The following is a 21173-nucleotide window of genomic DNA, read 5'->3' on the forward strand; positions in this document are numbered from 1 at the left end:
TGATGCTGGCATTTAAGTAACATATTGTGCAAGCAATTTCTGTTCAGCTGAATTCCAGCTATGTGGTGTTTCAAAACATTTAGGTAAAATTAAATGCACAGTCTTTTGTGCATGAAATTCTTATTTATGGAGCAGTATAATTCTATTCATTATTTATTCTGATTTTAGGATCCACGAGCCTCCAAGAGTGGTCATCTGTTTCCTTGATGGCAGTGCATCCCAGATCATCGTTTTGGTAAAATTGGTTGAAAAAAGTAAAATATTACTTAGCTAGAAAGTTTCATATTGCCTATTCTTCTGCTGTAGGGAAGAGCACAAACAAGCAGCTGTTTCACTAATGTATTCCCACAGTCCCTTTTTTCAGATGGTAAAGCCCTGATTCAAGAAATCATCCCTTTCCAGTTCACTTTTCAGAATTCTTCTGAAGTCAATTGCACTTAAAATACATTCTTAAAAATTAAGCACATACTTAGAATGTGGTACTGAATGATGAACTAAAATGCTAGGACAAAAAATGCTAAGACTAGAACAGTGATGGGCAACTAGGGAGTTGGCTGCATGAGTGGCTCTCTTTCATTTCAGTGGGCCAGAAGAATGTCGTAACCTCCTGGGATAGGATAGTTTTGCTACCTGTGCTTGCAAACCTACAATTTGTAAGTGAAACAAAAAAAAAAACCGAACTATGTAGCACTTTAAAGACTAACGAGATGGTTTATTAGGTGATGAGCTTTCGTGGGCCAGACCCACTTCCTACATAGTCCTGTTTTTTGTTTCAGCTAGACCAGACTAACACGGCTACATTTCTATCACTATTCTACAATTTGTAGGGTGTGCCTGTTGAACCATAGCAGCATTTTGATTGGATGCAGAGGGAGCACATGGCTCTTACAGTCAACATTGTCAACAGCACATACCTCACGTCACAGGTTCTTGCTTTACATGCATGTCACTTTATTAATACTAATAGGAAAAAAAACTATATGGACAGAAACCAGAGCATTTTGGCAAGGGTAAACAAAATGTCTCACGGGTCCCACAGAGAATACCGACAGACCACAGGTTTCCCACCACTGGACTAGGTAATAGAGCAGGGGTAGGCAAGAGCTGGTTACTGGGCCGCATCTGGCCCGCCAACGTGCCACATCCAGCTCATGGCGCCACGCTGGCACACCTACTACAGAACAACTGCAGCAGAAACAGCAGGCTGCTCATTGCTATGCAGTCTGGGCAGAGGAGAAAGCTTCCTGTGATATCCACGCCCCCTCGCAAAATCCCTCAGCTTCCGTTGGCCAGTTCCTGGCCAATAGGAGTTGAGAAATTTTGCTGATGGCAGGGGCAGCGAAAGAAGCCTCCTCACTCCCTCCCTCCATCCCTCATTCTGTGATGGAGCAAAGCCGCATGCAGCAACCTGTCCAGCACTCAAGCAGGGAGCCTGCCTCAGGTTCCTGCAGGGCTGCTGGCTGGGACCTGACTAGGTAAGTGCCTGCCAGACAGAGCCTGCCCCTGGATTTTAAGCTGGCTGACACAGAGGCAGCAGTGCGGAGTGGCAGCTGGCTTCTCAGGAGCCGGGCAGGAGCCTGTGTGTACCTGAGAATGTTAACTGATAATCCCAGGCTTATTGATTAACCATATACATGGTCCTATGCGTACATCCCTAGTTGCCACCCTACTACACACACCTTCAGAGACCACTGAAGACTCAACATGATAAGCTCTTTCACTACTGTAACTACTGCCCTAGATGCTGTACACAGAATTACTGTTATAAATTACTTTCTGTCCTAGTCCTTTTCTCCATTTTCACATGTAACTGCTTGGGAAAATTACGAACCTTTTTGCACTCACAATGTCCACGCTGGATTTTCAGCTAGGTGATTTCTGACAAGCGTAAACAAATTATTTTCATCCATTTTATGCACCAGGGTCCTAACACATGCACTTCGCTACTAGATTAAGCACCCACCCTCCCCACTGCTGCCTGCACTGTACACATAAGAAATAAAAAACAGCTGGACTTTGAACCCTTAAACTTGGTATTTAAATGCATAGTAAATAGTATTATAAAAGCTGTTTTAGTCATTATGTGACAGTACTATGTCACCTACTACAGTGGATCTCTTAGGCTACGTGCAGGGGCGGCCCATGACTATAAGCGGACTCGGCCACTGCCTAGGGTGCCCGATGATGACATCAATCCATTGACGGCCCTGCAGGCGGGGGCTCTGATCACGTGTTCCACCTGGGGCGCCAGCTGCCACAGCCGGCCTCACGCCGCTCCTGGCTACGCGTCAAAACTGTGAGCCTCTTCCGCAAGAGGAAATGCAAATGGAGTGCTCATTTGCATATGTTGCCCTCTCATTTGCATTTCCTCTTCCTTTCCCTTTCGGGAAAAAATGAGGAAAAACGGCTCTTGCGCAAAAGGGAAAGGAAGAGGAAATCCAAATGAGAGCACGATATATGCAAATGAGTGCTCCATTTGCATTTTCTCTTGCGAAAGAGGCTCGTAGTTTAGACGTAGCCTTACTCAGGTCCACAAGCTCTAGCCCTGCATGGCTGGCTGTAGAACGAGACACAAAGAACAAAGCAATGGAGGGTTGTGGTGGGAGGCAGACAGATAAATCCTTTCTGATAGACGTTTTACAAAGTGGTTTGGAGAAGGAACTGCAGATCCACTGGTGCAGGAGAACAGCACAAAACAGCAAAAAGCTGGTTTAGGGCAGGTCTACACTACATGAGTAGTGTACCTCAAATCAACATAGCTTGGATCTACTTACTATATAGTCCACACTGTGAGGGAGTCAACAAAAAACCTTTCCCGTTGACTCCCCTTTCTGCTAGAGTACCAGAGTTGACAGGAGAGTGACTAGTGGTTGATTTAGTGGGTCTTTTTGCATTTTTTCTGTATACAGAGACAAAGTTGGGTTACATTTTTATTTGTCTTCACAGATATGCAAGACTGGTAACACATCTGTAGTCACACATATACAAGATATTTATCAAAACGAGCATTACAAATCTGCAGTGTTCTCCTTTTAAAATAATTTATTTTTCAGATTTGTTTTTAAATGGTACTGTCATACAACATACATTATTCAACAAAGGTGTGCTGAACAGACTAAAAGAAGAAACTCAAATTATGCAATTATCTCAGATTAGAATTTCAAATGTTCATCCAAACCCTAACTTGTAAACTTTTGCTGGAATACACTTTTGTTGTAGGCTTGTTCTTTGTGCTTACAAAAAACAGCATTAAATTTCCAAATGTTGTAAAGGAAAAAAAAGTTATTTTATAATAAGTATGCATTCACATTCAACTTACAAGGCAACCAAATGATTCTGTCATTAACATTACCATCATGTATATTTGAGTTCACTGCACTAACATTTAAACTAAAACTTCAAACCACAAAATCGTAAGTGACTAACATTTAAAAGGCAAGCTGTAATATACTGAAAGCTTACAAAGGACATTAGTACACAGCTAAGATGGAGCATCATTTGACAAAGGCTGATGATGTGTATATGGCTGCTTTTTCTTATAAGAAGCCCATCTACAAACGGGGCAGCAATGTCGTCCCCCAGCTAACCACATCACAATGCAATTCTGATGAAACACATGACCACATGGTAAACCCATTAGCAGACATCCATTTTCAAAATTCTCTAGACATACAACACATTCTGTACAGTGCAACATATTAGAGGGCCAGGCTGACCAGTCTGGTTCCATGTCTTCTGTAGTGCTATATGACCCATACGACCTAGCCTTTCTTTCATATGGCTCATTATGACAATATTTATTGGCACATGAACAGATCTCAGCATTGCACGGAGGCTCTCTTTCAGTAGGATTGTGAACTGTATTTAGCTCATCCTCAGATACTTCTTTTTCACTACTCAAGACATCTTTGCTTTCACTGTCTGAATCACTTTCACTTTCTTGAGAAGCTTCCAATGTTTCCTCTTCAGAATGGATGTCAAGACATTTAAACCTCCACATTGGTAAATTTTTTATATAATCAGTTGGTATCAGAGGGTGAAGCCATAAATCGGGGAAAGCTAATCGCTCTAAGAACAAATCTGGATCTTCATCCCAATCTGATTCAAAGGGGAAGTGTTGAAAAGAAGCAATTGGGTGGAACAAGTAGCTGGTGTACCAGTCCCACAGACTTGAGAGCCATTCCAAGTTATTGGCATTTATTTCATCGTTGTTGTTCCGTCGTCTTTTTTTCTCAAAGTAGTCTACTAGCAAGCCATGACCAAGGTAAGTGCTGAGGAATAGGGCTGGGTGAGATGAGTAGAACATCCAGTCTGCTCTCACCCATGAAGCCAAAGTCGTTGTATTAGAATACCTCAAGAGTTTTAAGCTGTACTCATAAAAGCTATCTAAGTAAGGTAACTGCAAAAAACCCAACACAGGTAGCCAGGAAATAATTAAGAGAGAATTATATGTCCCTAAAGTGCTTATAAGAACCACAAAGCGTTTTATAGTAGCACCTTGTGTGATAAATAGGTCCATCCAAGCCATCAGATTAACCAATACTAAGCTTAAAACAAATAAATCATTAACTTCAGGTTGTAATGAACGCAAGAAGGAATCCATGGCACGTAGGGATATAAATTCACCAGTGTTATTCCCGTATCTGTAAATTCCCTCTGGAGTTCTCAGTATGTAGGATGGTGTCTTATAGATACCAATCTCCGCCATATGACTCTTGTTGTCCCAGTTTTCTACATTCACAAAAATAAATTCAACCCTTCCAGTAAACTTTACACTTAGTGCAGAGAAGAAAGCTGGAGGTTGGTCAAGGTTAGCAAACAGATATATTTTCACTCGATACTGGTCACTTTTGTTCCATTCTTCTTTTAAATGTTCAGAGTTGTAAATAGTTTTGATCCGAGAAGCTGCATGGGCTGTTATCCATTTGAAAATGTGCTCAGCTTCAATTTTGCGTCCATTGTATTCTTTAAGCATCACTTTCCCCTTGGAGGTACTGGTTTGTGGGACTGACATAATTAATGTGGATCTCACCCAGCCTCTTCTCCTGCAGTATCTGCAAAGAAAATAGTGTATAAGCCTATGTAGTTTTATATTTCTAGGACAGCAGCCCTTAAATTTTAAATGCAAGTCTGATGATTATCAGAGGTGCTGAGCATCTGCAAGCACACACAGAAATGAATGGGAGATTTGTGTACTCAACATCTTTCCCCATTCCCTTCTTTCCCCGCTTCTATGTATTTCTCTACCTACTTCAAAAGGGTGCTGGGAAGACTTGAGAGGATTCATAAAGCACTGTTGTTAAGGAAAGTGCTAAATAAGGATGATATTTGAGTTAATAAAGTATTATGTATCATGGGTATCAAAATTCTTATAGTAGAACTTGGAAAAAAAGTGTGCTCATTTTTGAGTGGTAAGTAGAATGCTTTAATTGTAGGCTCTATTAAATTTCTAGCCCTCTTAGTTGTGGAGATATTCTTTATAATGTAAAGAAATGCACCACTACTTTCTTCACTCTGCAGACTAACCTCCCCTGTACTTCTGCTCTTATTTATTGCTTTGTGAAGCAGTAACAGAGTGAAGCTAGCAAGATTCTGACCTGTTTTACTGATGCTTTGAAGAACCTTACGGGCAGCTATGAGATAGAAAAAACATGTATTTTCATTCTTTGGCTGCTTGGCAGAGGCAGGTACTGAAGCTATTCAGTGGGGTGGAAGACATAAAAGGAAGCACTGTTAAGGGTAAAGGAGCAGAGGCATTTTGCTCCGAGGTTCTGGACTGAATGTCTATAAGAGAAATTATCTTTACTTTCTAGCTGGCTGAAGGAAAGGAAGAGAGACTGACTTCAAACAAACACCTGCTAGCACGAACTTGATAAAGACTAAACTCCCAAACAGAGGCCACAGAAAACACCCTGATAGATGTCCAAGAGCCTTTTCTAATCCCTTCAGCTGTGGGGCTAGGCTGGTTAGCCAAGTGTTTGGTTCCTGGAACTCACTGGTGACCCTTTCCTCATAAATCTTTGGCATCAGCTTTGTTAGCAGGTGTCTCATGAAAATTTTCAGGACATATTTAAAAAACAACAAAAAAAGGTATAAACACAAGCATCTAGCTCACTTTTCAAACCTGACAAACAAGTTCTGCAAAGGACTAGAAGCCGGAAAACTGGTTCACTCTCCAAATAATCTATTCTCTTTCTATATGTAGTTGTAGATTTGAATATATATATATATATATTAAATTCTAATATAAAAATTATTTGCTGCCACCATATTAAGAAGTTAATATTAATTCAGGAAAGTACCCCAGAGTATTATGCCAATAGCAAAAGAATCTTAACTGACGATGATTCTGTGTGTTCTTAGTGGGAGTTTCCAACTGTTTTCTGATTAAAATGATTCATGAGCATTTATTCAGCAAGACAAAAACCTAACGAAATAAAACTAACACTGAATTTTACATTAGATTTTATTTAAAATAATACTTGATCACAACGTAAACATTAGTCAGAAATTATGTACTCAATTAGGTAATCTAATGGTCTTTTCTGAACTTAAATTCTATGACTCTCTGAACACTGCCTTTGATTTTTAAGATGTTTCAAGCTAAAAAAGTTCAAACAGTATTCACTGACATAAGCACTTCTAATCTAAAATTTCTTCCATTCTACTCAGTTTAATACTTCTGTAGACAGTTAGGATTAAAAGCATATAAGAACCATGTACACATGTATTACCCTTTCGATACATCCTACTAAATGCAAGGTAAATTTGTTTATCATCTGAAGGAAATAACCACCCTTGCCTGCTTAGTGCTAAAGGACTATATTGGTTTTGCAACAGCATAACAACAGCTACTGCTAAAGCAGCTGTAACAGGTTCTTCTGAGATCCTTCCATTAATGCTGATATTAAAGAATCAGAGAGTCTCTGGAACATTTAAGGACTTCAGTTAAATTAAGTCTATTTTACAACAGGATCTTATATGTTGTTAAAAAAGGTGTGTTCATATTTACACATGGTTATACACACATTTCTCAGGCTCAGAGGGAAAATATCCTGTGTACATTCTTCTGAGAATAGGTTATTATTGTCAAGGTTCCAAGGGCTAGTCTACACATGGAAGTCAGTACACAGTAAACTAGGATGTGAGCTTAAAGTCCATTAGCTATTCCACTAAACTCTTCATGTGGACATTCTAACTGAGCATTTTTTCCAATGTGCAGTGGCAGTCAAAAGAGTAATACAATTGTTGGGAATTACTAGGAAAGGGATAGATATCATATTGCCTCTATACATTTCCAGGATATGTCCTTACGTTGAATACTGCATGCAGATCTGTCACCCCATCTCAAAAAGAGATATACTGAAACTGGAAAAGGTACAAAAAAGGGCAACCAAAAGTGCCATCCTGTAAGAGTTCACACCACAACCCCTAGCCCTCCCAGAGCCAGCACCCCCTCCTGCATCCCTGGCGCACCCCTAACCCTCTCTCAGGGCCAGCACCATGAACCTACCCCAGAGTCCCCTCCCAGAGCCAGTAACCCATACACCCTCCTGCATCCTAACACCCACTCCTAGAGCCAGCACTCCATAGCCCTTATGCATGTCAAGCCCTAGCCTTAACCCTCCTCCCAGACCCAGCACCCCAACACACCACTTTAACCAAGTCCCCTCTCAGAGCCAGTAGCCCATATCCCCTCCTGCACCCTGAACTCCAAGCACCTGCCCAAGCCTTAATCCCCTCAAAGATAGCACCTTACAACCCTCCTGCATCTCAAGCCCCAGCTCTGAGCCCCCTCCCAGAGCCAACACCCCTTACCCCATCCTGCAGCCTGAACCCCTTCCTGCACCTCAGTCCTTTGCCCCAACTCACAGAGCTAGCACATACCCCCTCCTGCATCCCAAACACCCCTCCCCCCTCAGGCTATGATTACACTAAGGCAATTTTGCAGAAAAGGAAATGCAAATGAAGTACATATTTCCATTTGCATATTCTCTTCTGATCCTTTTTGCAGAAGAGGTTTTTGGAAAAAAACACAGTGCAGACAAGGTCATTTTTTGGGAAAAAACCCTTTTAAGCAAGATACCTTATTCTTCAAAAAAATGAGGCTTACAGGATCTTGCGCAAAAGGGTTTTTTTCCCAAAAAGTGGCCCCGTCTACATTGTGGTTTCTTTTCCTCAAAAACCTCTTCCGCAAAAAGGATCAGAAGAGAATATGCAAATGAAAGTGCGAGATTTGCAAGCGAGTGCTTCATTTGCATTTCTTCTTCTGCAAAAATGCATAGTGTAGGACATAGCCTCAGAGTCTGCACACCATACTCCTTCCCACACTCCAATCCCATCCTCCTGCCCCAGCTCAATAAAAATGAGTGAGGGTGTGACAGAGAGAGGGCGGGTGGAGTGAGCAGAGTCTCAGGGAAGGGGTAGGGTAGATACTGGGTTGCCCTTAAATTCCAAAAGTTACATGAGGCATAAGAAGATTGAAGACCACTGACCTATCACATAAAAAAAATCTGCTCATATGGGTAGGGCTGCAAACCCTTGCTCTGAAGTGTCCCTAGCCTCTGAGTGCCAGAAGTTGGGAAGGGATCACTTGATGATTGCCTGTTCCGTTCATTCCCTCTGAAGCAGCTGACATTGGCCATAGTTGGAAGACAGGATAAAGGGCTAGATGGACCATTGGTCTAATGCAGTATGGCCAATCTTATAAGCACTAACAGTGCTCTTGGGCAGCTTAGCGAAATGCACATTGGAAAAGCACTAAGCTATTGTGCACAAAGCACTATATTGGTACACAGTAAAGGTGTCCACACAAGGAGTTAGTGTAGTCTAGCTAAAGTATATAGCTCTGGTGGACTTTTCCTCCATTTGGACAAGCCCCCATTAAAAACACTGTGGCCATAAAACACACATATTCCTCCCTCCCCCCGCCTTTTCAAATTACATTTTAGAGACTTGTAATTAGTAAATTTATCCAACATGGGCCAAATTCAGTTAGGCCATCAGAGAGCACAATTCCCATTAACTTCAGTCATGTCTCTAAAGCCAACAGATTCATGTAGTCATCTTTTCACACTGCCGTAGTGTACTCTATCCTAGCCCAAATATTTATTTCTCTAATGCTGCTTTTAGTAGCAGCAATTTTATGAGTAGTTACATTATTTATGAAAATAATAATGGAGAATTTTGAACATACATTAATGAATACACAACTGCTGGGCTTTTGTGATGGCTACCTTTACAACAGACGGCATTCCAGTTAGAATCCAACTATACTAAACATCCAGTGGATTTAAATAACCCTCTTAAAGAACATACCTGGGGTCACTCGAGCAGTTAAAGGTGCCTGTCCGTATGCCAAACCTTGATACTTTCTTCACCATTTTTTCCCAATGGACTTTACCCACAAGAGGGCTTCTATCATTTGCTATAACCTATTGCCAAAGTGGGGGAAAAGCTTGAGTGCCAGAAACAAACTTAATCAACATCATTTTATGACATCAGTTTCTTACATTTAAGTTCACTTTTCATGAAAACAGAAATGCAGCCTCAATATTTCACTTCCTCCAAAATATATTAAAGATTTTATTCAGAAGTTTTGCCTATCCCTAGTTAAAAGATAGTGTTTAGTAAGTGAAGCTGTAACATTGGTAATAAGAGTATTATTCTTTCTTGCCACAAGAAAAACATGACAACTATTATAATTTTGTTACATACAAAAGCTTCGAACATGCAATAGCAGCCTTGCAAAACTCATTACAATTTACTAGCCCAGGAATAAAAATATGGTTGCTCTTTACAGTGAGGAAAATGTTAGTGAAACATTACTCACCAGTCCATTTTCTCCACCCCAATGAAAACTAAAATCTACCCCCCAAAAAAGTAGACCCCAAACAAGTAGAATTAGAAGCAACTGTTTTAGACTACGCACAACCATTACCATATTAGACTCTCTAAAGCCATTTACCAAAGGAGGCAATGCTGTCTAGTGATTAGATCCACAGAAAAGCACCTAGGACTTCACTTCCAACTCTACCAGCGACTTACTCTATGACTGTATGTAACCACACCATGCCTCAGCTACCCATTTGCAACATGAGGTTAATACTGTATGTAATTCAGAGTGGTCTCAAACTTTAATTAATGGCTATAATATGCCTAGAGCCTCTTTGATCAAAGGTGCCTCAAATAATTTATTAAACAATAAGCAGTCCTCATTTGACTTATCAAAACCAATAGCGAGTGAGCAAGAGAGATTTTTTTTAAAAAAAACCTGCCTGCTTATGACAGGTAATTTTAAGTGACATGATTGATCACGAATCAGTTTGTGTGCCATTACATTTTCTACACATACTACTTATTTTAGAAATGCTTAATATGCCCTAAAAGCTGACTGGTTGCCACTTTTTAAAATGATTTCAGACTTTATTTTAAAACTCACAATTGTCATGTGTAAAATAAACACAATGATACTGGTCCCAACGATCACCTACTCTAACAATCGGAAATGTCACACTTTCTGCAAAAGTTGCCATCTCGCTCATGATTAGCCATTCTACAATTGCTTGTGCAGGTGGCTGCATAGTCATCGTGAAAACATTAGGACTGCTGAAACATAATTAAAGATTGGATGGCCAGAATGAAAAACCCTAAGGCAGCCAGAAACATTCCTCCTTTGTACTGGGAAAAAACAAGGCTGTCAGAAATTCACAGGATAAATATATTTTAACACTGCATAAAAGTGAAATACTCTCTCTCACTTCCATACTGCACTACACAATTACTTGCTGTGATAGTCAAGAAAATATAACAGTCACTAGCCAGCTTCAGCATCATTTGGCTGTTTGTATCATGACAGCACAGTTGCATTATGTTCAAATAATAAAAAGCTTATCTGGTAGAACTAGTTATTTATAGGTAAATAGGTAAATTGATACCCTGGGAGCAGCCTACTGCCTGCGATCCAGCTGTAGGCGGAGGGCTATTCCAGCCCTACTGGGTCCGCATAAGTGTGGGGGCTGGGAGCTGTATGGGGGAAATTGGACACTGCAGAGGGGCCGGGAGCTGCAATGGCAGCCCCCATGGGGTGAGGGATGGGGGCAGGAGCAGCTGTGCTGGAGCAGCCTCTACTTGCAGTGGGGGCCCACTAGCCTGACCCCAGCAGGTGGGGGGGCCCGCTCCCACACCCGCTTTAATAAATTCAATGGTTAAACACAGTGTTAGCACTACATTTAACCATTTAATCAATTAAACAGGATTGTACATCCTACTTTGAACATACCACATATAAAATAAGGTATAATGCATGATCATTTTTAAAATATAGTACTTTATCAAGAACTAAAGTTGTTTGACTGATAGAACTCAGGGTATGTCTACACAGCAACATTATTTCGAAATAACTAGCGTTATTCTGAAAGAACTTAGTCTGTGTCTACACAACAGGCAGTTATTTTAAAATAATGTTGAAATATTGTCAAGTGGGAGGACTTCTTACTCTGACTCCTGTAGCCCTCATTGTACGAGGAATAAGGGAAGTCAAGGGCAGAGTGCTCTTTTTCAAAATAAGTGCTGTGTAGACACTCCCTATTTTAATATAAGCTATTTTGAAATAAGCTATGCAATTGACATAGCTCAATCTGCGTAGCTTATTTTGAGTTAAGCCCTGCTGCATAGACGCACCCTCAATGTTGTAGTTGTGTTGGTCCTAAGATATTGAGATACAAGGGTGAGGTAGAATCTTTTATTGGATCAACGAATCTGTTATATTTTGTATCTAACTGTGACTCTGAGAACATTTCACAGACCTGAATAAGAGCTCTGTGTAAGCTTGAAAACTTCTCTCTCATGAGCAGAAGTTGGGTTAATAAAAGATATTACCTCATCCACCTTACATTTCTGAAGGAACCCAAAGCATTTTACAAACTGATACTGACCACACTCGGGGAGCATTTTGTCTACCTTTGGTGAAACAGCAGCTATTTGAAAGAAATGTCAACTTAAAAGAAACAAAAGGATGGGGGTCCACACCTCTGAGGAAAGTGCAGGAACCCCTGAGTTCTGGATATTCTGATAAGGCCTGCTCCAGACTCTCATGTTAAAACTGTTCCATTGTGGATATTTACTGGGCCAGAAAGGTTGAGACACCTTGGAGAATGGAGACTCGGGGATCAGTATCCCTGCGTCGATGACTCAGTGTTTATACAAAGTGGAACAGCCTCTACCGGAGACTGAAGGAGCCCTGCATCAGAATATCCCACTTCTTAGTGGTTAGAGCACTCTCCTAAGAGATGGGAGACCCCCATTCAATTTTTTTCCTTGCTTCTGGCGGAAGAGTGAACTGAATCTTAGTCTCCCACATCCCAGGTGAGTAATCTCATCACTAGTCTAAAAGGTATAAGGCAGGCACTACGTGTTCCTCTGTCAGTCTGAGAGTAAAGATCTATTTGGCAGCCTCTGAACATGCATACCAGATCATAGCCTATCTGCAAGTTAAGCAGACAAATGCCTATCTTCCCCAGTTTGAGAATTGCTTTGGGGCTTAAGCAGGAGACAAATGTCCAGATGCCTAGAGCAAAGCATAAGCATGCGCACTCAGAGGCAAAACCTTATGTGATCAGGGAACTTTTACCATGAATATTTAATGGTTGATTGAGTTCAGGCACCTACATAGTTGGATGAGAGTCTTATGAATTTCAGAGAAGCCTAAAACTGGAACTTAGGTGCCATATCTTTGTGATTCTAGGCCAGGGGTGGGAGACCTAAGGCCTGGGGGCTAGATCTGGCCCCTGGGACTCCTCCCCCAGCATTGGAGAGCCCATGCTGACGCTCTAGCCCACCTGCCATCCCACAATGGGGCTGAAGCACACAAAATCTACTTGCCTGGGCCCCCCAAGGCTCTGGTGTGTGAATGGAATGTGGGGAGCGTCTTTCTCCTTCTCAGAGGCCACGTCAGCAAGGGTTTAGCTTTTTTTTTTTTTGCTTCCCACTTGTATGCAGCCCCTGACTTATTTTTCTGTGGGTCAGCGGCCCCCAATCCAAAAAAGGTTCCTCACCCCTGCTCTAGATATAAGACTATGATGTCCTTTGGAAAATACAGGAATGAAATATAAATAACAGTCTTCCTTATAAGAACTAAGTACTTCTCTTCATCAAGAACAAGACAGCACTTGATATTAAAAGGCAAATATAAAAGTTATGTCCTTGTGGGCAAAAACCAAAAACAAGAACCTCCAAAACACAAAAAATGGCACTTTACATTATTCAAACAAACTGCTTTGATTCAGAAAAGTCTTCAACAACTGACATGAATTAGAACATCCTTTGCAGATGCCCTTTGACAACCTTTATTTCCATTCTAGCTCTCAAGTTTTAATGACTTAAACTAATCAATAGCCGAAACCTAGACATTTCTTTTTCTCTCCATGTGCATGGCATAATATTATACAGGTATACTGTGAGCGTTTCACAACTTCTGACACTTTCAGCAAAGAGAGAGGAGACCAGATCAGAATGTTTTTGCCTTTCTGTCCATATGGTATGTAGCAGCAGTTAGGTCATAGCACTGGCAGCTACTAGCCAGAATGATATGTTGTACTTATGTATAATATATAAAAAATTCAACATCATTTAAAGAGGCATCTTATCTGCAGATTACTTCTTGTATATTTGAGAGTCATAAAATGTAACTATGTTTATTGGAATCACTCTCATCAGGCATGAGGAAATTCTGGAACCTGTCTGAAGACTTGAGGCTGTGGCAGGAGGGTTAAAAGGACACAAGAGTGCCACACACCAATCCTACATCAATATGGTTATCAATATGTAAACTGCACGGGCCTCAGCTTTTCGAGGAAATGCTTAACTTCCTTGTCTACCAAAGAGGAAGTGCCACATCAGCAGCTGGCAAGTGAGAAGCAGAGACATAAAAGGAAAGAAGAGACTGTTAATACAAGAGAAGGAATGTTGTAGCCTGGGATTCCAAGGAAGCTCCAGTGAGGAATACCAGACACTTTGATATTTTGGCATTAGAAAAGGTTCAGAAAAGAGCAACTAAAATGATTAGGGGTTTGGAACAGGTCTCATATGAGGAGAAGCTAAAGACATCAGGACTTTTCAGTTTAGAAAAGAGGAGACTGAGAGGGGATGTGATAGAGGTATATAAAATCATGAGTGGTGTGGAAAGGGTGAATAAAGAAAAGTTATTTACTTGTTCCCATAATATAAGAACTAGAGGACACCAAATGAAATTAAGGAGTAGCAGGTTTAAAACTAATAAAAGAAAGTTCTTCACACAGCACACAGTCAACCTGTGGAACTCCTTGCCAGAGGAGGCTGTGAAGGCTAGGACTATAACAGAGTTTAAAAAAGAGCTAGATAAATTCTAGGAGGTTAGGTCCATAAAGGGATTTTAGCCAGGGGGTAAGGAACGGTGCCCCTGGCCTCTGTTTGTCAAAGGCTGGAGAAGGATGTCAAGAGACAAATTGCTTGATCATTGTCTTCGGTCCACCCCTTCTGGGGCACCCGGTACTGGCCACTGTCGACAGACAGGATACTGGGCTAGATGGACCTTTGGTCTGACCCAGTATGGCCATTCTTATGTTCTTATACACCTGCCAGCTAGAATGCTGCCTCCCCTCCTCTGCTCTATCACCTCTGCTGTGGAGGGCTGGCATCTCCATCCCCCCTCCCCCACATACACACTGCACCCTCCTTTTCTGACAAAACTGGGCATTTGTCCCATCTGCTCTCACCAACTGATCAAGTCAGCAAGAATACACAAGACAAATGCCTCCTTTTGAGAAAAAAAATCATGACAGAGCTTAAGGAAAGGACTGTCCTGGCCAAAATGGGACAACTAGTCTCCCTACATAGGAAAAGCTCGGGAGCGGGAAGGGGGGACAACAGCTAACAAAAACATAGAAAGTGTAGACCTACTACCTTATCCTCCTTTGAAAATCCACTTACATCCCGTACAGACTAACTCGGCTACACGCTGAAGCTTTTGAATAAATTAACTAGTCATTTGAATAATGTATTAAGATGATAATATATTACCATTAAATTCCGTATGCAGCAGAAATTACCTAACTAATTTTATTCATTTAAAATTGTTGGAGAGGATGTTAATGGGTGATGCTTACCAGTAACTGGTTAGCCAGCCGCCCCACTGGGCCCAGCGCACCTTGTTAACTGGTTAACTTTTTAACTAGGATTTCATAACCCTATTTACAACCGTCCTCAGTTGCAAAGCCTACAAAACATTGGTAGCTGCCCATGGCTGAATATGTAGTGAGCTGTGACAGTCGCTCTTCTCTTTCTTCATTACAGCAGCCAAAACTGACTGGAAATCCAAGGACAGTATCTTGATAGGAATCCCAGCTCCTTTCTGGTTCCCAGCAATTAGTGTTGGCAATGTGAGGGAAAGAAAGTCAGGAGTAACATCTCCTCGGGGTACTGCCTATGAAGAATGCAGCCCCTATCTTTATTAATTATCTGTATCTAGTAGGTTTAGACTTCTAGCTTTTAGTTGTCTGCTTATATTTTCAAGCCCTACATACATATGGATCAGAGTAGCCAGTTAGACGGGGAGGAGAAGTACAAAATGATCAGATAAGCTAGGAGGGGGAAAAAGCAAGATATCTAGTGATCTGAGAAAGGAAAAACAGAAAATATGGTTGGAGACAGAGACAACACTGAGGGGAGGAGGGGAAGAGGAAGCAGAAACACAATGAAAACAATTCAGAAAGTCATATGCCACAAGCTATTACTAGAATAAAAAAATGGAGAAAAGCCAAGAATGGAAAGGAGATAATAAAAGCAAAAGAGCTGTTGTCTGGAGGACTGGGCAAATACTATTTAGTGAACATGGTACTTAGTAAGTTAAATTGGATCAAATAATTTATTCAATAATTTTTCGTTTTGCAACACCTCTGACCAAATCTATAGCTGGTCAAATATTATTCAAAAATACCAGTTATAATCAAATAATATTTCTAATATTGTCCACTATTTGATCAGTTGCAATAACAAATAACTAAAACAAATAGTCTGGTAGCACTTTAAAGACTAACAAAACATGTAGATGGCATCATGAGCTTTCGTGGGCATAGTTCATGATACCACTACATGTTTTGTTAGTCTTTAAAGTGCTACCAGACTATTTGTTGTTGTTTAAGTTTATCCTGTACAGACTAACTTGGCTACCCCCTGAAGCTTTTGAATAAATAACCAGTCATTTTTAAAATGTATTAAGATGCAACAGAAATCACATAACTAATTTTATTCATTAAAATTGTTGGAGATGACTTTTGGGAAAGAGGAAATACACATTTTTCATCATGGCCACTTGGGGTCAGTTCATTTCCCCCCAATCTCTATCTTTGTCTGTTGGGATATTGCATAATGCATATACGTAAAATGGCAAATTCTTACTAAACCTAGCTATCGGCCAAAGTAGTCTGTACTCTTAAAAACAATATGGATTCTCCATTATAGTATACTGGTTACTGAGAGTCATTTAATGAAAAACAGTTATGAAGTGTATAGGAGCTCTGTCACTTCCTATCCTATCCGCTGTCACAGAGGTTAGTTCTCCAGTGCTTGTTACCTTGGAGTGTCCTTCTGGGGTTTTCCTCTGTTCCACAGAGCCAAATGCTGTCTCTTAGCAAACTTAGACCCTAGGTGTTGCTATTAGATAAACAAGTCTCCAAAAATAACTTGTCCTTCAAAGCATATTTTAGCTGGAATAAACAACAGAAAAATTTCAATACCTGTACTAGCCAGATACCATCCTTTGTGTCTTCTACAAGCTCATAGAAGTGCATTTCACCACTGAAATTTGTACTAGAAACTGATTCAGAGGCCTCTTCTTCCTTGAGAGCAGAATACAGCTCACCCTCCATGAGGTCTCCTGAAGAATGGACAGAAGAGAAACACACACTACATTTGATAAAGATCACAGTAGTCAAAAATATACTGCTACTAAAGCCACTTCTTTGTCAAAGAGTGAAGATTTTGTTAATTACATTTTACATAGATGGGTGCAGCACCACTTCAGTCTAAGCACAATTAAAAATTTATTCATAGTTTATTTTTGGATGTATTCATGCTGTTAACACATCAATTTTAGCTGTCAATAAGCCAGAAAGGAACAGATTATTTTACATTACACAGATATACTTTACATATGTAATTGAACATAGTGAAAAAACAAACAAATGTATTTTCAGTCTCACAAATCCCTGATGATGTTGTCTAAAATTTGCAGCACTAAACTGGAAAATAACTGTCTTAGCTTAAGATATCTTAGCCTTCATTTTACATGAAATGTTGTTCTCTAGTGAACAGAGATCACCCATAAAACTGTTAAAACTAATTTAGACAGGTTTTTAAAATTTCAATCAATAAGACTATTTAGTTTTTGTATAATTAGAATTTTACTTACAGTGGAATAACCCCAAGTAATTTTTACACAGCTAGCCTAAGGTTTAATCATTCCACTCTAAAAATTGATTTATTCTAGTTACAAAGTAGTAAACATTTCCAAAAGAAATTCAAGCCCAACAACAAGATTTGTTTCCTTAAAACAAATGTGTATAAAGGTTTGATAATGCTTTTTGTTATCTTATTTCCTTTCCCATACTTTGATTCTGACATTACAAACCAGACTGTTAACACTGAATAAGACTATTCCAATTTCTGCATTAAACAATCCCTTCAATTTTTTTTGTAAAAAAAGAAGCTGTTTCTTACAAAATTTTACACATTTAGAATTAAAGTAGAAAGCTCTTAATAGTTAAAAAGCTATAAATGTCATTGAGACACACCCAGACATGATTTAGAGGCAAAAAATTGTGTAACTTAATAGGAGTGTTCCTGTGACATTAAATAATCAGTGAAAACATTTGGTTTGGAGCTAAACTCCTCAGAGGAATGTTTACACTCAAACTGTGACTCTTTGCCCCTATATTTTATGCAAATATGTTTTGAACACGAATATTCATAACTCAAATATACTTTGTGCAAAATAGGTCAAGTAACCTAGCATTCAAGAGCCTGTGATCCCCCAAATGTGTATATTCTGTTTGTGTCATTCTTATACGTGAAGTTAGAAATATGAAGTCTAAACCCTCTTTATTATTCTAAGTCTTCTAGTGCAGCGGTTTCCAACCGCCAACCTGCAGATTGGTGGTGAGCCATGAACAACACCTTGCTGGGCCACAGCACGTGGCCAACCCATGCCCTGATGCCTCGGCCCTGCCCACTGGAGAAGCACACAGCTGTGAGTGGCACTGTGGACGGGTGGTCTGGGGGTCTGTGCTGGGCCTGCGTGTGCATGCTGACCCGAGCAGCGCAGGGAATGGGGAGGAGGAGGTCTGTCATGCTTTGCAGAAGTGGGCCCAGCCCAAGGGAAGACACTGCCCAACCACAGCACAGGCTGCTCCACAGGATCCGGAAGAGCAGAGCCAGCCAGAGCACATGCACAGAAGTGGAAATCCGTCAGTTTTCAGTTCTTGAAGGGCTCTTCTAGGCCCCAGAGCTGAGGAGTCTCTATGGCCCGTGGGCCCGGTGTACCCAGCGGCCCAGGCCGATAAGTGACAGTGTGGGACCATGGGCTGGGTGCATGAGGGTTTAATGTCAATAGCAGGAGATAGCAATGTGGGGTTTGGGCTCACGTTAGGTGGTGCTGAGGGGCTGGAGGTGGGAATGGGAGCAGCTTGGGGGGCAGTGTTTAGGCGCTGAGGGGGGTGTTCCTGAGGCGAACGGAATAAGGTAGGAGGGAGATGAAGGAGGAGGATGGCCCTCATAAAGGGGGCAAAATTGGTGAATGGTGGGTTATTCATTGTGTGCGTACTGATGTAATGCAAAATAAACATGTGACCACTTAACATTAATTAACATAATACATATGCATAATTAATTATCATAATGAATATGCAAATGTTTGTATGCTGATCCACAAAAAGTTTTTGATTGAGTTTGCTGGTCTGCAATATAAAAAAGGTTGGGAACCACTGTTCTAGTGAAAGCCATTAGTGCTACTTAAAGGACATAATGGCCCAGAGCTCAAGACAATGATCTTAGAATAGCTTCGTGTTTCCTGTAAGCCCAAACTGTGGTTGGTCCTACAAAGACACGTGACCAGGCCATCTTGTGCTGGAATCCATCTTGAATTTGAAATTTTTCCTCTGAGATGGAGAGAATGAAACAAAAGTTTCCTGCCCTGGGGAAATTCTATTTAAGGAATGGGAAGCAATCAGTGATCATCTTCAGCTGACATTTGAAACATCCCACCCTAAAAGGATACACATGAAGAGACTTGAAAACAAAGAATCCTAAGGAAAATAGAAGCTGTTAGACTTAGGCCAGATAAAAGATCAGCTCTGACCTGAAGGATTTTATCTGAAATGAAAACAAGGGTGAGAAATACAATTTGAAACAATTTCACTTAGTGTATTAGGCTTAGCTGGTGTGTTTTGTTTATTTTAGGTAACTTGCTTTGATCTGTTTGTTTTCACTTGCAGTCACTTAAGTCCCACTTTTTATACTTAATAAAGACACTTTTGTTTATCATCAAACCCAATGTAAATAACTGTTACCAGGGACAGGGAAGGGAAGCAACAGCTGTTCATATCTTCTCTTTCATTGATACAGAGAGCAAATTTGTAAGCTTTCTCTGTATAAAACTTTTACACAGACAGATTTATTCAGGGTTTTTGTCCCTTTTGAGAGCTGTGGTCCTGGGTACTGTGAAGTCCAGTTAACTGCTTTGGGAGGACTCTGCTATCAGCCTTGGTGTTACTCTGCTGGGGGTCTGTTTTTCCCAACTCTGTGTCTTTGCTTCTGGCCCTGCAGGACAGGCTGGTGGGGTACCCCACAGGGCAGGTAGGTGAGCTCAGTGGTATGTTCAGTACACCAGATGACAGTTTTAAGGGGCTTTCTGTGATGCAGTCCGTCACACAAACATTACAATGTTATGAAAGTATATGAACCAAAAAGCAACAAAAAAGTTAAATTTAGTAACTAAACAAATTAAATGATAAAAAGCAAGTTTGATTCTTAAATTGTAAGTGTTCATAGTATAAGCTATTAACAACCATTAGCAATTATTAAAAATAAAATGGGACCCAAATCTCCTCTCACATTCAGAGATAATCTATGCTTGCTTCACCCATTTCTTTCTGTACAAACTCTCATTGAGGCCCTAGCTTCCATCATGATTACTGTTGTCTCTTCATCCTCCCACTTTCCTACACCCACATCCCCTTGGCAATCAATTTAAAAAGCAGATGCTAAAATTATCTTCATTGCCTGTTAATCTGACCACAACAGCCCCCTCTCTGAATCCCTCTATCGCCTCCCACTCCCATATTATGATCAAATTCTCACAGCATCAAGGCTCTTCTACAACATCACAACTCTTTACTTGTCTGTCCATATTCATGTTGCCTGCCACCTCAAAAATGCCAACCTCTTCCATTTGCAGCTTCTCACACAAACATTTCTAAGTCTAATTCCCAACTGTGTTTTGTATATGTGATGCTCTCATAAGTATAGATCTATGAACCACTGCCTTCTCCTCAAGACCCACCTCTGAAGCAACACCTGTAAGAAACCAGTCAGATTGTTATTGGTATCCTGCTCTCCTCCTAGATGCTATAGACTAGATCAGTGATACTCAGACCTCAGATGTTGGGAAGCTAAATTATCAGTCAACATTAGGGATGTTAAATTTAGATTAACTAATTGAATAGTTGATGGGATTTCCATTGACTATTTGATTAGTCTATAAAGGTATCTCCACCTTTAAACTGTAGCAAGAGCCTGATTTCAAAAGCGTAAGCCCCACAGGAAGCATGGGGCTTCCTTTTGAAATGTACAAGAGCCCCATTAGGGCTCTTGTACATTTCAAAGGCTGAGACACTGCCAGCCCTGTGCTCCCTGTGGGGCTTCTGCTTTTGAAGTGTACGAGAGCCCGCTGGTGCTCTTCTACATTTCAAAAGCAGAGTGGCAGCAGAAGTGGCACAAGCAGAGGCTGCTTCAGTGCCTGATCATGCCGTTTCCACTGTGCCTCTATCTCCCCTGCCCCCTTTGGAGACGGTACTGTGGAGAACCAGCTTTTAAGCCTGCTCCCTCCAGTACCGGCTCCTGCTTCCCTTCCTCCCCTACCC

General features: G+C 40.8%; 1 protein-coding gene across 2 annotated transcripts in view; it reads right to left on the reverse strand.

Annotated features, from left to right (window-relative positions):
• The window catches only part of LOC102450820 (charged multivesicular body protein 3), a 56641-nt gene that overhangs the window by 31841 nt on the left and 3627 nt on the right, over positions 1-21173 (reverse strand). Inside the window, exons 2-4 of one of the 2 annotated variants that reach the window (XM_006111617.4) lie at positions 16773-16912; positions 9319-9434; positions 3020-5054 (exon numbers count right to left, since the gene is read on the reverse strand). In XM_006111617.4, coding sequence (XP_006111679.1) covers positions 3482-5054; positions 9319-9434; positions 16773-16912 — 1829 coding nt within the window. In that variant the 3' untranslated portion in view covers positions 3020-3481. Of the gene's footprint in view, positions 1-3019; positions 5055-9318; positions 9435-16772; positions 16913-21173 lie in introns of those variants that run through there. The other variant, XM_014574586.3, reaches the window with a different exon arrangement.

This window comes from Pelodiscus sinensis, chromosome 5, assembly GCF_049634645.1.
Source record: "Pelodiscus sinensis isolate JC-2024 chromosome 5, ASM4963464v1, whole genome shotgun sequence".
Lineage (NCBI taxonomy): Eukaryota > Metazoa > Chordata > Testudines > Trionychidae > Pelodiscus > Pelodiscus sinensis.